The 19,682-nt window shown below is 48.3% G+C and overlaps 1 protein-coding gene across 12 annotated transcripts in view; it reads right to left on the reverse strand.

Annotated features, from left to right (window-relative positions):
• Nucleotides 1-12,645: 12,645 nt before the first annotated feature.
• Nucleotides 12,646-19,682, reverse strand: part of TENM4 (teneurin transmembrane protein 4) — a 711,025-nt gene continuing 703,988 nt past the window's right edge. For all 12 annotated transcript variants that reach the window (XM_081798927.1, XM_081798926.1, XM_081798930.1 and 9 more), the window contains one exon: nt 12,646-18,133. In XM_081798927.1, coding sequence (XP_081655053.1) covers nt 17,375-18,133 — 759 coding nt within the window. In that variant the 3' untranslated portion in view covers nt 12,646-17,374. The remainder of the gene's footprint in view (nt 18,134-19,682) is intronic.

Below are 19,682 nucleotides of genomic sequence, written 5' to 3' on the forward strand. Positions count from 1 at the left end.
CTCTGGCACCCTGATATCTTTCTGGCAGAAATCCAAATGATACAACAACTTCAGAAGGGAATTTGATGACATATTAGCAAAATTATATATTCATTTACCTTTTGACTCAGCAATCCCACTTGTAGGAACAGGATTCTTTTTTTTTTTTTTTTTAAGTAGGCTCCATGCCCAGCGTGGAGCCCAACACAGGGCTTGAACTCATGACCTTGAGATCAAGACCTGAGCTGAGATCAAGAATTGGATGCTTAAACAACCGAAACACCCAGTCACCCCTAGGAATAAGATTCCAAAGATACACCAACAAAAATAAAATATGACCTAAGCACCACACTGTAATTTAATTTATAGTAACAAATGATTGGAGATAGCCCAAAATGTCCATCAATCGGGAACTAGTTGAAGAGATGATGGTACATCCATGCAATGAAGTATAATGAAGCTCCAAAAAGTAATGAAAAGATCACGAAATACTGAGACACAGTGATTTCTTGGATACATTGTTAAGTGAAAGAAAAAAAAAAAAAAAAGCAAGGTAGAGAATAAGGCCAAGTGTGCTAATTTTTGCTAAATAAATAAATATATTAAAAAAAGAGAAATGTTGGGGCACCTGGGTGGCTCAGATGGTTAGGCATCTGCCTTCGGCTCCGGTCATGATCCTGGGGTCCTGGGATCGAGCCACGGGTCAGGCTCCTGGCTCAGTGGGGAGCCTGTTTCTCCCTCTGCCTCTCTCCCTGCTCGTGCTCTCTCTCTCTCTCTGTATCTCTGTGTCTCAAATGAATAAATAAAATCTTTTTAAAAAAAGAGAAATGTTAAACTAATGTCTAATTGTTACGTATGAGGAGAGAGAAAAAACAGGGGGGAGAAGATAGACATGTAAGTGAGATTCTGTAAATTCAGGTTGTTATATGGTTTTGACTTTGGCACGATGTTAATGTTTTAGACAGTTAAAAAAATAAAGTTAAAATGAAGAAATAACAATAAAAAACAAATTGAAACAAATGAGCCCAACTATTCCAAGATAGTAGCATAAACACAGTGAGAAAAAAAAAACCCTTCAAATGATGTAAAACTACAACAAAAATTAAACCAAAACATTCTGCAAAGAAATCTTAAGCCATGATCAGTAGTCTTATTGCCATGTTGGAACTATTATAGGTTTACTGTGGTATTAATCAAGTAAGTAGTTAGGTTCATGTGTGTGTGTTTTTTTTAAAGATTTTATTTATTTATTTGATAGAGAGAGACACAGTGAGAGAGGGAACACAAGCAGAGGGAGTGGGAGAGGGAGAAGCAGGCTTCCCGCGGAGCAGGGAGCCTGATGCGGGGCTCGATCCCAGGACCCTGGGATCATGACCTGAGCCGAAGGCAGACACTTAATGACTGAGCCACCCAGGCGCCCCTGTTCATGTGTTTTAAAATCAAGATTTTCAACTTAAGAGGAAAGATAATGAAATATAAAATGAAAGAAATAAAAACCATGTAATTATAGATTACAATCACAAATACAGTAAGAATTTATGATTTTCCTCTACGTTTAAAAAATATTCTTTTTCTAGCTCTGATTGCTGAAAAGGCCTAAATGCCATGAAAACCTTGTAGCAGTAAGCACTCATATCTTCTAGACTGTGGTATCTAGATGCATTTTCTCAACAAAAGGAACCAGGGATCTTTTGAGAAATAAATGATTGATTCGAATTCTGGGGTATGAAACATACAAAGTGAGTCTGAGATACCTTACTCTGTTACAAAGCAACTGGGGTCATGTCAAAAGGACAATAGAAGCCAACTGGCCTAAGATAGGACAATTTGTACATCAAAGGTAATCGACAGAAGCACATCACATCATAAAAATTCATTAGTTCATGATGACATTTGAAAAAATACTATTTTAAGCTATACACACGCATGCATATATATATGTGTGTGTGTGTGTGTATACACACACATACAAACAAGGGTCCCAGTGAATAGATTTGAAGACTGATCAACAAAGGGCAGAATCAAGAATGTGTCCTGCCTTTTTTATATGAAGTGTATTTCAGAGTTAAATAGTTGAAAAAAAACCCATTCTTCTTCTCCTTCTCCCCTCTTCTCTTCTTCCCCTACTTGCTCCTCCTTTTTTATTGTACGTTTTTTTTTTTTAAAGATTTTATTTATTTATTTGACAGAGAGACAGTGAGAGAGGGAACACAAGCAGGGGGAGTAGGAGAGGGAGAAGCAGGCTTCCCGCAGAGCAGGGAGCCCGATGCGGGGCTCAATCCCAGGACTCCGGGATCATGACCTGAGCCGAAGGCAGACGCTTAGACATTTAACTGACTGAGCCACCCAGACGTCCCCTACCTGCTCCTCCTTCTCCTTTTTTTTCCTGCCCTTCTAAAAATTACCATAATAATTTTTTTTTCTAACTATACCTCAGGTGTACCAAATTGGGTGAATCATAATTCTTGGTTTATAATATGTGAATATAAGTTGTGCTTCCCAGGCCCCTCCCCCTCTTGCTTATTATTTATTTTTAACAATAAAATGAACTCTCATTTTACTCAAATTGTTCACTGATAGAATGAAGTCCTGAACAGTAAAAATATTACACAGATATTTTGAGAAATGTGCAAACAATTGCTTAACTAGTAGAGCATTCTCTTCTGAAGAAAGATAAATGTCCCATTTGGATACTTTTAATCAATCTACCTTCATCGACCCTTGTCCTGTCATCTCCATTCTGCCAGACTGAGCCATCCAGTGAGTTTTAAAATGTTGGGTTAATGTGTTTTTTTAGTTATAAAATTTCCATTTGGTTCTTTATATCTTTTATTTATTTTCGGAGGCTTTCTCTTTCCATTTGCTTCAAGAGCATTCCCTCTTACTTTCGGAGCACTTTTATAATAATGCTTTAAAGTCTTTGTTAGATAATCTCAACAACTGTGTCATCTCAACATTGGCCCAGTTGTGATTTTCCTGGTTCTTCATATGCTAAGTATCCTGGATGTTTTGAATATTATGTTATGGGTCTCTGGATCTTACTTAAATTCTATGGATAATCAAAAGAAAGTAAAAAGCAAGTACTTGACAGGGCAAGTTCTGAGCAATGTTCTGTGGATGGTGGTTTCAACGTTCAGTGTTCAAAGACTTTGTCAGGCTAACTCAGATCTGTTCTGTATATGTGTTCCACCCAGTGGCCAGTCTGGGACCTGGGCCATCGTCTGCTTCTCGGTTTAGTTCTCAAAGGTCATGTTATACTGTTTAGGGCCCGATCTAGGTCTGTGTAACTAGGAGTGGGTCCAGGAGTTCACAAACTACGTATGGGTCCACTATCCTGAGCTCTTCCCATGCCACAGCTACCCCGGTGTTTTCTGTTTCCCTGAGGCTCCCTTTTTGGTTTTCCAGCCAGAAACCTGGGGCTTTATTTATCTCCCTTCTGTTATGCACTTTCTGCAATGACTACAGCTGCATCTGGGGCAATCTAATAGGATGATAGAGAAAGTCGCGGGGATCCCTTCACCCAACACTCCTCTGACCAGAGGACAGTCCTCCGTCCTGTGTCTGTGAGCCTCTGCTGTGACTCTCAGGAGACCCTGCTCTCAATCTTCAAGTCTGAAACAGGATTTCTCCTAGAGTTCTGTCTGTGTTGATGTCCACTTCTGGGTTTTTGGCTGCTTTGAGTCAAGGTTGGGGGACTCCAGAGGGGGAAAAAAAGAGATAAACCAAATCAGTGAACACTCAAAATTCTGGTCTTCCTCCCCAACCTGCTTGCTGCTGTTTATTTTCGGAGTCCTCATAGCTGCTCTGTGCATTCTTTTCAGATTCTTTCTTTTTCAAGATTTTATTTATTTGAGAGAGACAGAGAGGGAGCATGAGTGGAGAGAGAGGCGGAGGCAGAGGGAGAAGCAGGTTTCCCGCGGAGCAGGGAGCCTGACGCTGGGCTCGATCCCCAGGACCCTGGGATCATGACCTGAGCTGAAGGCAGACGCTTAACTGACGGAGCCACCCAGGCTCCCCTCTGCTCAGGTTCTATAGCTGATCCATCTCACCTGCCACAAGAACCTGAAAGTTCTTTAAATAAGGCTCCCACTTAAGTAAGCACTGCTTTAACATCACTAAACCTAAGTGGGACAACCACACATTATGTGCCTCCTGATGGGATGCAATAGAAAGTACATACGAATTAGTCCAGCTTGAAACAACTGACTTGAATTTATTTAAGCTTTTAGAGCTACATGCCAGCTTATAGAAGCTGGGGAGGCTTAAGAGTGAGGTGACACTGAAGACCCATCACCCCAATCCAGGTTGTGAGACCTCCCATAGTACAAATGACCTGTGTGTCCACAAATAAGTGGCTTTAGGAAGAATGTGGAACTGTTACAGAATAAAGGGACTTCAGGGACATAACAAGTAAAGGGTTCTTTACTATACATAACAAATCTCAGGATTCTTGAGAAGATTCAAGGAAATAATGAATGTGAAGTGCTTAGCACAGTGCCTGGCAAATGGTAAATGAAATCTATTACTACCTCTTGTCACCCCTCAGAGTCTCAGTGTCCTCTTTATTTGTAAAACACAGGAGGTGGCAACCTCCTTCTCAAGGCTATTTAAGGGTCAAAGATTCAGCTGCCTTTGGCCCCTTTCCCTCCGCATCTGAGCAGGAAGGGGGGGACCCTGGCCATCCCCAGCGCAGTACATGCAGTCGGCCAGTAGATGGCAGTTGAGGCCCGTCTATCTGGAACCTGAACCCCAGAAGGAACTCGCCCTACTTCGCTTTAAGAAGGGGAATCTTGCCTCATCTCCGGTGTTCCCCTTCTCTTCCTGGGTAGATGGCCTAAAGCTCAAGGGAGAGAATCAGTGGAGCTTCTTAGATATAATCAGGATTCTAGCAGCTGTCTGCTGAAGATTCATGATTTGCTTGGCTGATATTCCTTAGACCCAGTTAGACCAGGGTTCCAGCACTGCCTGGCTAGCTGTGCCTTGGCCCTGCTTCTCATCCCAGTGCCTCCCGGTCCATCCCGAATCACCTGTGTACAGGTCCAACCTGGTTCGGCTTCTCTTCCCCATCAGAGTGGGGGTCACTTACACCTACGTACCCACCCAAACCTCCTGAAGGACCCAGATGTCCTTCAGGAAAAGCGTGTCAGGTCAATAAATAAGTAAATGCATTATGGGTATTCACTCACATATCTTTCTTCCCCAGCAGTCTCCAGGACAGGGTATAAGCATTTTCTTTTTGTCTCTCAGCCTAGGAGGTAGCCCCAGTAGTGATTTAATAGTGTATGCCCTGGAACTGGATGGCTTAGCTTCAAATCTCCGTTCCTCTACTTACTAGCTGCACGTCCTTAGACAGGTGCCTCAGTGTCCCTACCTGCAAAATGGGGATTACAATAGTACCTCTCTTGTTATACTATGGTGAGGACTAAATGAGCAAATGCATTTAAAGTGCTCAGAAAAGCGCCTGGCACTTAGTAGGCACCCAGTGTATATTGATTGCCATCTGAACCTTGCCTTATTCTGAGACAGATTTAATGTGCTTGCAAAAATGCATCCAAGGAAGATATCTAAAGGGGGATGACTCTCAAGAAACAGCATCCTCCCCTCTAGCGCCTCTTATCCTCCTGCTTCTTTTTATTGATATTATCATTACTGAATGTTTGAAGAGGCCTAAGGTAAGTTTCCAAGCCCCGTGAGTCACGAGTGCTGTTTTTTTTTCCTTGAGATTGAGAGAGGCTGGGGGGGGGGGAGGTGGTGGAGGGGAAAGGGGGAGAGTGAGAGAGAGAGAATCTTAAGCAAGCTCCATGCCCAGTATGGAGCCTGACGTGGGGCTTGAACTCACAACCCTGAGATCATGACCTGAGCTGAAATCAAGAGTCAGATGCTTAACTGACTGAGCCAGCCAGGGGCCCCAGAAGTGCTGTTTTGACCACCTTCGTCCAACCGCAGGCTCAGCCTCTGCAGTCGTCCACATGGTGTTATGACAGCATATCAGAGGTTCAAGGGTCCTGTCATAGCAGCACAAGGATCAGAAGGCACTGAGGAAGGGACCTCCAGAGCTGATCCTCTTCTGTGCCCGCTCCGGGTGCGTGCGTGCGTGCGTTGCTTTAGGGAGCGTCTTCCAAGAGTCATCGCTCAATTTTGGGGCTTTTGTGCGGGTCAGAAGGATTCCTGTATGAAGGTCGTCTGAGCTACACAAAGTACAGGGGGAGGACGGGGGATTATTATGGTCCTATATAACCTCTCCAATTTTTTCTGCCTATCAGTCTGATGAAATGGCAAAGTGTGTGTGACAGGCGACCACTAGGTGGTGTTATCCATGCAAAGAAATCATTAATTAGCTATAAGCTCATTACCTGCCCTGCACGATAGAGTGGAAGAGCAGATAAACGTCTATCCCTGGAGAAGATCAAACCTCCCCGCCCCCCAATCTCAATAAATTTCAGCCATCCTGGCAAGGTTCAGGGTGGGAAAGGAGACTGGCCCAGGACAATGTACAGAAGAAAACTGGGGGCAAGGAGACAAAGTCAAGCCCTCCTGGTTGTCTGGCCCCTGCCCACAAGTCCAGTCCTGATTGCTGAGGTCCCTCTGCCTGGCCCAGGAGACATGCCCAGCTACCCCCAGGACGCCTCGGTGCCTTTCCCTCACCATGCCCTCCCCCGCCATGCCCTTCTTCATTCCGTTCTCAGGGTGTTGTCTGCCCCGTGGAAGCCTCCAGGCTAGTGGCTTCTTTGTGCCCCACTGTCCCTACACCTCCTTCTTTCCCAGGTCTTTGCCACTTTAGGGGACAGAGACATTTAACATTGAATAGGGATTTCCCGGCTTGGGGTGGATAAGGGTGGGAAGCCATTGAGCTGGTTCTAGTCAGTCTCCCCGGCCTCCTTGGAATGTGTACGGGTTTTCTTGCCCACAGCATCCCTTTGGAGTTCCAGGGTCCCGAGAACATCCTAGCATGCTGAGTTTCTCCACACCGGGGAAGCAGTGTGGAGGGATCAGCTATATAAATCGCACATTCCAGTGCCAAATGAAAATACAGGACCCCTTACTCAAAAACTGACAAATTTCAAAGATGCAGACAGCAGAACGGTAAACTAAGAGTGGGGCCCTCTGACCACAGGAGCCCGTGAGCTGCGCAGGCTGCGCACCCATGAAAGGCAGCCTCGAGTCTGGAGCTGAGCCAAGGCTTGGGGAGGCCTCGCATCTGTTGCATGGTTGTCAGGTGACTCTCTGGCTTCTTGCAAGGTGAATGGCCATCAACAGACCTTGTCGTGTATAAAACCCTTCACATCAGACATTTCCTTACTTGCCAGCTTTAAGACATGAGAGAAATAGCCTCGAATTTGGAGTTAAGCAAATCTGGATTCAAATTCTGATTCTATTGCTTAATAGCACAAATCCTGAACATCTCCAGGCCTCATATGCAAAGTGGGAGGTAATAATATCTACCATGAATATTGCTGTAGGTTCAAATGAGATTTTATGCAGATAGTACTGGGTCTAGAGCCCACACCTACCCCATGTCAAGGAGCTCTCCCCACTGAGCCTCACTGTATGTCCTCAGAACATCTGAGCAGGAGAGAACAGAGGCAGACATCGGGCCTAACAGTTGTTGGGTGCTTGCCCACTGGGGAGGGTCACCATGTGGTGAGATCCCAGGGAGCTCCCCCCGAGTGCCCCATAGTCAGGCAGGCAATGAATGAGAGAACTATGGAGACCCTAGAGAAACTTAGATCAAGAATTACCATGGGAGGGGGGCAGAGATTCATTCATCACTTATCTGACAAATGCATATGAATGAGTCCTGTGCCAGGTGCCAAGGATACAGTGGTAAGCACAACAGGTGGGGTCCTGTCCTCTGTTTGCTTAATGCAGGTGATTACTGTGTCCTGTTCTCTTGGATGCATCTGTCACTAGCCAACAGCCACGCTGCATTTACTAGGTGCCCACTATGAGGCAGGAAATGAGACCACAGCAGGTGCTTTGAGACTCCACTAACCTCCTCAGATTGAAATGAATGAAAGCTGTGTGCTTTCATTCCCAAAAGCCAACACCTGCGACCCTTTGTAGGCAGGCTGTCCTCAGGCGGCTGGAGCCCCATTTGCCGAGTGCACGAGTGCACAGAGCCAGAAGTGATAGGAAATGACATCCCCAGGGGCAGCCCTTAACGCATGACTGACAGGTGCAGAGGAGTCAAAATTCCTGCCCTTGGCCCCGCTGGGGATAGCCTGCAGGCGTGACCTAGCCTGTTTCCACAAGTCCCCCACTGGACTGAGCTAAAGTTACTCTCCTGGGACTTTGCTTGCTCTCACACCCTTGATAGCCTTTTCTTGCCTCTCATCTTCATTTGTCTACCTGTTTCTCCTGGGACTACTTCCTAATAACTTACTTTTAGACAAATCTTTATTCAGGATCTGTTTATGGGGAACGCCCCCACCCAAGATAGGAAAAAAAGAAAAGGAAGTATGTTCCTACGAAGAGTGATGCCATGTGTCGGAAGTAAGTTATTATGAATAATGAAGCACAGCTTTGAAAAATAATGCCTTTTGCTATAAATTAGAGTGCATCCAAAATTATCCCTGTAATATGATCACTTTCCCTCATTTGCATTCTGATAGCTTTTTGAGTGGGGAACAAATTCTTACTTGCTGGGTTTGGCACATAACCTACGCCTTTGTTTTACCAAATCTGGATACACACATGGGAGTGGATCCTGCATGTACCCATCCACCATTGTGTGTTTTGCTGTGTGAAAAAAGTTGAGACATGCTGGGTCAGATCCCTGGGAATTTTTGGCTTTATGTTCGTGTGGACTAGGTTCAGAGGAGTAGGGCTTGGAGGCCCAGGCTCCCCTCAGCCCACATGAACAGCTCCCCTTCCTACCACCAGGAATGTCTTCCACTCCCTCCTAATCCTTTCTCACCAAACGTACCTCTTCCAGGAAATTTACTCAGATTCCTTCCCTTCCCCACCCAACCTACCCTGAGCTCCCCTTCTTCAGCACTGTGGAAAGTGCTTTTTGTTGGAACCACTTTCTTAGCACTGGGCTCAGTCCCCTCCATCCTCTCAAGATAGCTGGAGTCTCTGAGTTTCTAGTGGAAATCACAGGCTGATCGGGCAAGGAGCACATTAGGAGCCTTAGACATGGCAGGAGGTGGGAGGTGGGGCTGGCCCTGCTATCACAGAATCATGGCTATGGGCAGAGGATGAGCTTAAGTCCTCAGAGCTTAGTTCCTCCTAAAACCAAATGTATGTTAGTGAAGTGTGGACACTAGGGTGTCTGCCTAGCCCACCTGCTTAGATCCAGATTCCTGCCCTCAGCGTCTGGACCTGACCCTTGGATATTGATAGGGTTCTGCTCCCAATAGCCCTATACACGGTAGCGCCTGGACCCCTTGGCTGCCTTGCCATGCTTCTGCTATAAAACTGGGAACTCCCGATTCCTTAGATGAAACTCAAGCTTTTGGCGAACCTCTTTGTTCCAGAGATTGGGCCTCTGGCCACCTCCCCCAGGGCAAAACCTGGAAGGTTTCTGCTCCTTCACCAGACTTCTGAGTTCTAGCAAGTCTGGATGCTGAGGCTTCTGGAGTAGTGACAGAGAGCACATGCTCTGTTTTCTGAATCTTTCTAGACCTCCTCATTGGGTGGTAATGTTTTTAAGCAAAGGGTCCTGTTTTACATCTAAGATCCCTTTAAGGCTGCTTGGGGTAATGTCTAACATACATGAAGTGCTCATTGAACATTTGCTGATTAATTGCAATTGCTCTTCTCAGCCTCCTCAAAGCCCTGGCTCTAGCATTCACTCATTTAGTCATCCATTATCTTCCCACCCATCCATCCATCCACCCACCTACCCAGTGATATAATATCCATATCTGAAAGAATGACTCCATGTCCTCTGTTTCCATCTCACAGACTGGGGAACAGATTTTTACCCTAAGCATTTAGTCCTGGCAGAGTGGAGTGGGCACGTTTTGAAGGTGAGGCAGGGGATGACAAAGTGAAGGCCCATCTGCTCTGCATACATTGTCATGTACTGACATCCACCAGGCAGGACTAGGCTTGCAGGTAGGAAAATGCTTCTATTCTTCCCAAAGGGCTTAAAATTCTACAGCTGTAAGAACTGATATCTATCTTTGCAAGGTGTGTCTCCACAAATATGCTTTGGATAAATCTTGAAGGGTAAAGAATGTATGTGCAACTCCTACTGCCCCTGATATGTTGAAAGGGGACCGGCCTGGGGATGGTGGTTGGAGCCCACTCTGGGGTTACTCCAGACTTGAGAAATAAATGCTGGACTGCCTGATGGGGGCAGGGGTGGGCTCTCCAGTAGGGATGGAGTTTCCCAAGGGGTGGAGAGAGAGCTCCAGTGTGGATTTGGAGGGAGAGACACCCAGAACGATGCCAGCGTGAGGACTGGGAACAAGGTCCATCCCGGTGGGATGACACCAAGTGGAAAGCCTTTGTACGAGGTTCAACTCTTAGACACTTCTCCTCTGGATATGGTAGTATTTTTTTTTTTTTTTTAAGAGAGGAGGAGGGGCAGAGGGAGAAGGAAAGAGAATCTTAAGCAGGCCCGAGGGGGGGTTCAATCTCACGACCCTGAGATCATGACCCTGAGATCGTGACCTGAGCCGAAATCAAGAGTCAGATGCTGAGCCACCCAGATGTCCCTAGTACTACTCACTTTTAAAGTCTTCTTCCTCATAGGCTGTGGCTTTCTCCATGGCTTCCAGTGGATCATGAAAAGGGCGAATCTTGGGCAGGACGGTGGGGGCGGGGTTACAGAGGGCGGGGGCGGGGCTCTGCTCTCTGCAAACAAGGCCGCAGCGGCAAGCTTGCCAGGGGGGCGGTGGAGGCAGGAGCAGCACCCAGTTTGGAGCAGAGGTAGCCTCCTTTCGGAAGTGGACAGGAGGCGACCCCTACTCTTTCTCGAATATACCGGAGAGAGTGAGCCCCTAAGGCAAAGGGAAAGCTGAACCGAGGGTGACCCGTGGCCGAGCACCTGCTTTGGACACTGGGGACATGCAGAGCATTAGATAGACACGGCCTCTGTGGGCCTTGCGGGGCTCACACACAAGGATAATCCAGTCTTGAGAAGTGCCTGGCAAGTGGCAGGTGCTCATTGCGTGCCTCCTGAGAGGGGAATGAGCTGCAAGAGGGCATTTCAGCTGGGCTTGAACAAGCCGTGAAAGGCCCTCAGGTGTGAAAGTCCGTGGGTACATTTGGCGGGGGGTGGGGGGGCGGGACCTGATACACCTGCTCTACTGTGTGGCCCTCCTGCGGTAGGTTGCATGGACTCGGCGCATCTGAAGTGCCATGCTAAGTAGCTTACTGCCTCCGCAATATGCAGATAGTCTAGTCAGCAGTGGTTCTCAAAGCAGGAAGGGGCATCAGTGTCCCCTGGGAACACGTTAGAGATACAAATTAATGGGCCTCATCTCAGACCCACTGATTGAGAAATTCTTGGGCTGGCAGGACCCAGCAGTTTTTTCCAATAAGCCCTACAGGTGAATGTGATGCGGGCCAAAGGCTGAGAAGCACTTGTGTGGAGGGAAGAGTGCCGGCCTTTGAAAGGAAGGTGGGCGTGCGTGGTGGGCTGCGGAGGGGGCGTGCGGTAGAAAACTTACCTGGGAAAAGCCCGTTGGGCTTGGAGTATTGCGCGGCATTGCGTAGCCTGTCCTCTGAGTTGTATGCATCATCATAGCCTCATTAGAGATGGAAGACCAAGGCTTAGAGGGGTTAAAAGACTTGCTGAGATCTCATAGTAAGTGCTGCACCCAATTCGGCCCAACTCCAAAAGTGAAGTAAGGTTTTTTCCTACCACCGTAGATGGCTGCTGGGGGGCTCCACAGCAGGGTGATGGTCTGGGCCGCAGTGCCTGAGGGGAGGGGAGGGGCCTGAATCTTCCCAGAGGGCCTGGTGGAGGGTCCGAGCTGAGGACAACGGGAGGGCAGGGAGGCCTTCTGCTCTTATGCCTCTGCCCAATTACTCGAATTTTCATAAGGTTTGCCATTCACACCGGGGAGCTGGGCTTGGCTAACGTACTTTCTGAAGTGACCAGCTGTCATCCCTGACTTCTAGAGCTGAGAGGTTAAGTGCGAGGTTAAATGAGAAAAGCAAGGTGAAAAATTACCCGTATGCTGTGATTATAACTACCTTAGTTATTTTTAAAGCTACATTAAGAACACACAAAGGAAAGAAAAAAAAAATGCTAAAGAAATTTTTTGTCCTTTTTTCCAAGTTGTATTAACGTGGTTATAATAATTTGCGTGATGACTATGCGTTTATTTTCGAAAGTGCAACCAGTGGCCTAGGGGACAACTCTGTGCCCAGTGGCTCTATTTTCAGGGCAGTGTTGGGCTGTCCTGCCTCTTGGAGCCTGTCCCCAAAGCCAGTGAGGACATCAGCTGGAGGAGGGCGTGGCCTGGGGGGCGGTGGGGACACAGCTGATGTCAGAGGTGCCTTGACGTTCGCGAGGCTAAGCACCGGGGTCTTTGTGGCCTGTGGCAAGCCTCTCCAGACAGCTGTCACCTAGATGGCTTATGAGGGCCTCTGGGGCCACGGACCTGAGTCTTGCAGGTCATCCTGAGAACAGAAGCATCCAGCAGTGCAAACTCAGAGGACTGGCTCAGGCAGTCCTTACTCTCCAAACAAAGGCCACCCAACACCTTAAACACAAAATATTCTTTTATTTGTCAACGAAGGCTACACGGGATCACTTCTGGTTTTGTTTTTATGCATTTTTTTTTTCTAGAAGGTATCTACATCTGCCTTTATTTACAGCCTTGTCGGTATTTACACAGTCAAGAATACAGTGTTAGAAACACAAAAGTGTTGAGAAAAAAACTTCTCAAAATTAGTTCCAGACTTCAGGAAAACTATTTCCACATGGTAAGGCCAGAGTCTCCAGTGTTGGTCGTCCAAAGGCAGCTTGGGAGAGTCCTTTTGCCAAAGCTGCAGGTTCAGAAGTGTTCAAGAACAGGCAGGTTTAGAAAAGTGGGACTCTGGTGTTGGGTGAGTTGGGGGCTGCCGGGCACCACCACACATCTGTGACTCAGCTTCTGCTGGGACAGCTGAGCCTGCCTGAGGCTTGCTTCTCCGTTGGCAATTTGCCCTCAGAATCAATCACATGTTCTTGGGGACCAAGAAGTCACCCAGTGTCATGCCTTTGGCATTCCAGAGGGGGTAAGAAACCCAACATGAGCCCCACCCAGGCCTCCTCCCCACTCTGATCTTCCACATTCATGATGAAACCAAAGAGTTCGCCGCTGTCTGGGGCGGTTAAGTACACAGGGCTGGTTTTGGAGAATGTAAAGGTTAGAAAGGATAAAGTTTCTATCACCTGAGCAATGAGTCTTTAAAATGAGTTTGCTGTTTTTTTGAAGGTTAAATGAAAGGGCCTTGAACGACAGAGTTCTTTCTTTTAATCCCCTCCCTTCCAATAAAATGTAGACAAATGTATAAACCTAGCTGGGAATTATGAGCCTTAAACGGAAGGCTTTGAGTCCTAACAAGGTTCCCAATAGAAAGAAGAGACTGGGTTCTTCCTGGGACCTCTCTGGAGGCAGGCCCCAGCTCAGGACCAGAAGCCAGAACCTGGGCTTAGTGGTTGCTATGAGGAATGGAGAAGAGATCTGACTTTGAGCACCAGGAGATCAAACCCCAAAGCCCGGGATCCTGCAGAGTCCTGGCGAGCTCCTTGCTCCTGGGCACCAAGCTCAGCATCCCTGCCCTCACCATGTGGCCACCACAACCACGAGGCTGCAGATGTGAAACTGCGTTCTAAGATTTCACCTCGAGAGCCCTGTCTTTGCATAATGGAAACTGCCACCTATAAAGGTGGTACTTAAAGGTCACAGCTGAAAAGGTCCTTTATACTGTTTTTTTTTTTTAAGCGAATGTGCTTCCTTGTTATGTGTCTATAAAAACACTGCCCAGGGTTAATCCCCTTCCTTGCCTTGCAGTCCCCTTCTGCTTCTGCCCCACCCCATCCTGATTATTTAAACCATTCTCAACTTCTGGTCACTTTCCTAGGGATTGTTTCAAATTCTCCACCACTAGGTAGACCTCAGGCACTGGGCTGTTCCTTGGGTTAATTCTCAGCCAACAGTTCTGAGAGACAAGCATCAGGGGCTGACAAAGCTGTAATTTACCAGGGAGTTTCTTCCCCTTCTTCCCCTCGTCACAGCTCTGCCCTCCAATGCTGTCTGTCTGGAGGGTGGGTAAAAAAAAAAAAGGAAACCTCATCCTATAAAAAAACCAAGTTGGGGCATCATTAAAGTCCTGTTTAAAATGATGGCAGAGGGGCTGAGGGTCAGGGCCCGATGGGAGCTGTGGAAGACAGGGAAGAAGGCAGGAATTCTTCCAAAATAAACCCTTTTCTAGGGCACAGAAGCTGACCTCCTGCAGGATCACGACCCTGGGCCAGTGAGGGAAGGCTGGTTGCTCCAAGAAATGAACATGTTTGGGTTGCTTATTGCCAAAAGGGCAGGTGCCATCAAGGTTGGGGTTTGATGCTTGGAGGCCACTCAGTGGGCACAGGGATCTCTCTGGCTTACGCCTTCAGACTCACTCTTGCTGTGAGATTGTGCCTGCTGGTCTCAGCAGCAGGACAGACTGAGAAGGGAGGCACTTCGTCACCTGCTGGCCTGATCGGAAGCCGACTCAGGAAGGCCAAGGCCAGAAGCGCCGTCTCCAGGAGCAGTAGTATGCATGTGAAATAATGCTGCCTAGCCCACACCTGACATCTTTTCTCTAAAGCTTGGGAATGCCTCAATTTCTCCCCGCACAGACGCTGGGTCTCCTCGGTGGTGTGTAGCTCAGGACAGGTAAAACATTATTCGCTGAAACGAAAGGAACACACAGGAATTCTCTTTGTTTTTGATCTTTAGAAGTCCATACTATCACTTTGGTGGGGGGTCGGTGGTGGAGGCTCAGAGGCCTGGGAAGGTGTAGGGAGATGATTCATTCCCTTGGCTCTCGTGTTACCTCTCACCTCCAAGTAGATGTCCCCAGCAGGTCTTGACTAGTGTCAGGCAGCCAAGATAGAACTGATCAGCTAGGCTACTGGGCAGGAGAGCTTCACCCAAGGGCTCCTTATATCAAGAGTATGCTTTGAGAGGCAGAAGTCTATTTTGGATTAAAAAAAAAACATGTGTTCTTCAGGCCAAACTGCTGTCCCTCCCATCCAAGAACGATTATGCCTGATGGGAGCCCACCACCAGCTCCCAGGAACCACACACAGCGGGCCCCAGGAGCACCGCATCTGACTCAGCGGCACTCTGGACCCAGCGGACCAACAGGCCAAGGTGCACTGTCGCAGCAGTGTGACTGTTTTTGGAAACAGGAAGAGCACTTAGCGAAACATATCCTCTAATCCCGGTGGGATGACGTAAGGCGAAACCTCCTCTCCCGAGAAGCTGTGGATGCCTCCCTCTGCCAGGCAGAAACCAGGCTACACGCTGCTCCAATTCTCGCGCGGTAAAGACCTTCTTGGTTTCATTAACTCGTGTAATATTCTGAAGACTCTGTGAGTAAGGCTATAAAGGTGCCATGAGCTTATCAGTCCAACAAGGTCTCCATGGGGGGATAGCTCAGACTCAGAATTCATTTTCCACACTTAATGTAAATGTAACCCATAAAAGTCCCATTTTCTAGGAAGCCCAGCTCAAAAGGAAGCATTTGGCTTCCCCTCCAGGTCTCCCAGAACCTCCTGTGAGTGGTAATGATGATCGTAATTAGGCAGATGAACCAGGAGCGAGGAGCTCCTAACTCTTGCTGCTGCTTTCCCCTCCCCTCAATGCCTACCTGGCCCGTTGGCTGCAGCCTTTCCCTGGTCAGGCCCTCCAGGGGTGGGTTGTGCCCATTCCCCAGGGGGCGAATGCCTCTTCCCAGTGACCTCAGGCCTAGGTCTCCACAGGGACAACTGTAGCCTGGCCCCCCTGCTCTGCGGGCATCGGCCTCAGGAACTGGTCCCAGCCCGGGGGCAGCAGGGGGGCGGGGGCTGGATGACACGGCCAGGTCACGCCCGATTAGCTCTGTCCTCCTTTCTCCTCTGTCTCTCCAGAGGGGAAGCTGTTTTAGAAGAACTTCACAGAAGGAATTCCTGAACACCTAAGCTGCTGCACCCCCGCTGTATTACTGGCCCACGAGTGGGAGGCAGAGAAGCCTTCAGGAGCTGGTTAGAAGACGCTTGGCTTATGCCTCCTCTCTTTGGCTGACTGTTTCTTAAGTCTCTTTGCAGAACCAAAGGCCACCAAGCACCTCTCTCCGCACTCCTGTTTCTCAGTGGTGGAGCTGAGCAGTGGAGGGAAGATACCCCAAGTCATGGGGAGAAAGTTTCACCCAGGAAGGCAGGCTGGTACCTTTGCCATCCTTTTGCCGCGGGTGGCCTGCCCCTCCCTGGACCTTGTGCCCACGTGGAGGGCTTGCCGGGCAGTGCTGGTTCTCACATCTGACTTTGGGAGAGAGGAAGAGATGAATAATAAGGAACATCATGGGAAGACCAACCAACCACAGACATCCTGGGTGCCTCTACCTCTTGGGGAGGATGAGGCTCTTAGCCCCAGGATGTTATGTCACCAGACTGGGGGAAGGGACCTGGGGAATGCTTTCTCCATCCCAGCATGGGGCTGGCACCAACAACTACACAGGATTTGCAAAAGGGGTTGGGGGTTCCATTTAGCATCAAAATATAAAGCTTGGACAGGAGTTGGGGACAGCTTGAAAAAGGTGCTGAGTGATATCACAAAATTCCCCAGAGCAAGATGAAGACGTCTGCGGTCCTCCAGAGGCACAGAACATGGTGAGTAAAAAAGCCACCACTTGTCTGTGGGAGCTGAGCCAAAAATCCTCAGGTCCTGCAGACCCTCCTTCCAGGCCCGCCTCGGATGTTTGGTACTAGCCCGTGACTCTGCACCCCTCACTCCTGCCCTCCCCCCACGGAAGAAAGGGTTGCACATGAGACAAATTAGCACAGACACTGTGTCTCACATCACACTGGGTACCTAGAGACAGACAAGGACACACCTCAGAAGATGTGTCTCAGGAGAAATGTACCCCAACAACAGGGAAAAATCCTCAAGGAAAAAGGGAACAAAAGACAATAAAGTTTTCATTGTGATCACACTACAGAAAAAAAAATACCTTCTGTTCTGTGCAAAAAATGTGTGAAGGCCAAATTTGTGTTTTTCTTTTCTTAAAAAAAAGAATGTTGCATGAGTTACAATGCAACCAGTATTTTTGTTTGTTTGTTTTCTGCACTTGTTAAAAAAAGGATTTTTCTTTTTTTTTTTCTTTTCTTTCTTTTTTTTTTTTTTTTTAAGTACAACACAGTCAGGTGTGTGGCCACAAAAGAGTAGCTGTCTTTGGCAAGAAGTGCAGGCCGGAGTCCTCTCTGTCACCTCCGGCCCATCTCGCTCTGTCTCATGAAGTGGATATTGTTGGCGCTGTCCGACAGTTCTGGGTACTGCTCCACGGAGATGACGAAGAAGCCGTCATAGCCTTGAACCCGCCCTGTGTTCAGTGCCTGCTGCTTTTCCCCCTCCGTCCAGGCCCTCAGGCCTTCCTCCCCTTCCCGAAGTCGCTGTTGCTCACGGGCCCACGCCTGGCTCACGGCTCTCTGCCGGGCCAGCTCCAGCACCCGCGCCTTCTCCTCGTCCAACGTCGTCCCGTAGCGAGTGCTCAAGCACAGCGCCCCGTACTGGAGCTGGATGTCTGTGTAGCGTCTAGTCCTGCCATTGAGCATCGTGTTGATCTGGGACACGGTGACATTGACCCCATTCTCCAGGGTTCGCCGCCCCCCACTGAGGCCCAGGATGGCCAGGTCGCCTTCTGAAGGCCCTGGCTTCACAAAGTAGTGGGTGTCCACCCCATCAATGGTGAAGTGCAGGTTCTCTAGGTAGTGGGCGTTGTTCAAGATGGCAGCGACCCTCCGCCCATCCTCGTTGGCCACACTGATGATGTCTGTGGTAACTCGGCCATCCTTCAAGGCAAACTTGACCCCTTTGCCAAAGACCGAGCCACTGGATGCAAACTTCTTTGTCTCGGGGGCCTGTTGGCAGCTGGTGATCGTGGAGCCGTAGAGCTGGTCAAAACGTTCCAGGGTGACGAAGGCCTTGAGCTGCTTCTGCACTTCACACTGTACCCCGAGGATAGACTGATGGGGGAGGAGAGAGAGAGAGGGATGGAGAGAGAGAGGATGAGACAAAGGGGAAAACCTCTCCCTAATAGCCTGAAGACTCAGCTTACATTACTAAGTCAAATCTACACATATTTATTAACCAGTAGCATCTAGCCCTACCGCTGACCACTACACCATTCCACCATCCTTCACCCATCCATTCCCCCATCATTCCATTAAGAAACTGTTCAGGGAACATCTCTGTGCCAGGTCCTTTTCTGGGCACTGGAGAGACAACAATGAATCAGACAACATCCCTGCCCTTGAGGAACCCATCATTTAGTGGGGGAGAGACAGATGTGACACACAAAGCTATAATCAAACGTGATAACTAGTGGTCTAGGAGAAGTACTAGTCATACCTATAGCTAACATGTCTTGGTCTTTGAGCTAAAGAAGTCACATTCAGTACCTCATTTGATCTCCACAATAACTTTATATAGTAGGTACTGTTATATTACTGATTTTACATCTAAGAAAACTAAGCCTCTAAGAAGTTGTAATGGGCCCACAGTCATACTGCTAGTAAGTATTCAAGCCAACATTTGAACTCAGGTCTGTCTGACTCTAGAGGTTCACTTTCAAGGGCTCTAGGTTAGGGAGCAGCAAACAAGGCTCAGAACATCTCAGCCTGAAGGTGGAGGAATGAGGTTCAAGGACAGACTCATGCTTGAGTTGGAACTTGGAGGATAAGGGGCTGATGTAAGATGGAGCAATGGCAAGAAATGTGTTCTTGGCAAGGAGGCTTAGGAAGATGAAAAGTGGTGATTTATATAAACTCTCTTGCCCTGCTTTATTGTTCTCTGTCGTGTTATGAATGATTTTCAAGGAGGGCTCTGCCCCCACAGTGCTTCCTGGGGGCTCCTCAGATGCCCCTGCTCTTGGCTGCTTTGGGGGACAGATTGGGCCCTGTCTCCATGTCATACCACCTACCAGTCCCTCCCATGGCTCAGGGAGCCTGGCAAAGCCAGGTGCGGGTGGGCTCCGGGGCCTTATCGGGAACTCAGGGAAATGGCTTTAGAAACAGGCCCATTGGATTCTCACTGAAATTAAGTCCTCTTTATAATTAATAGAACCCTGTCTGTGAACAATTATTTCCTAGAGTTTCACGAAAGCTGGAGTGCTCAACAACAAAGATCTCCGATGCTTGCCAAGGGCGGAAATCAATAATTCATTGACAGGCGAGGTTGGCAAACAGGCCGTCTGAGACCGGGGCTCTGTGCAGGGGGGAAGGGAAGCTGGGGTTGGGGGGAGGGGTGAGGGGAGGAGCTGAGCTGCTGGAAGCAGCCCTGGGCACAGCCAGGCCGGCCTGGGAGGATGGTGGGGATTGGAGCCGGGCAGAGGGGCAGGGCTATGGCAGCAGAGAATAGCAGAAAGCGGACGGGCTCTGTGGTCAGACACCCTAGGGGTTCTCATCGTCTTTCCTGCTGAGTGACCTTGAGCAAGTCTCTCTCTGAGCTCTGGTCTCCTCATAAATGCTCACAGGGTTGTTTACTTCTTTCAACCATTTGTTCATTCAACAAAAG

Source organism: Leptonychotes weddellii, chromosome 11 (assembly GCF_054177405.1).
Source record: "Leptonychotes weddellii isolate Sample4059 chromosome 11, ASM5417740v2, whole genome shotgun sequence".
In the NCBI taxonomy this organism is placed as follows: domain Eukaryota; kingdom Metazoa; phylum Chordata; class Mammalia; order Carnivora; family Phocidae; genus Leptonychotes; species Leptonychotes weddellii.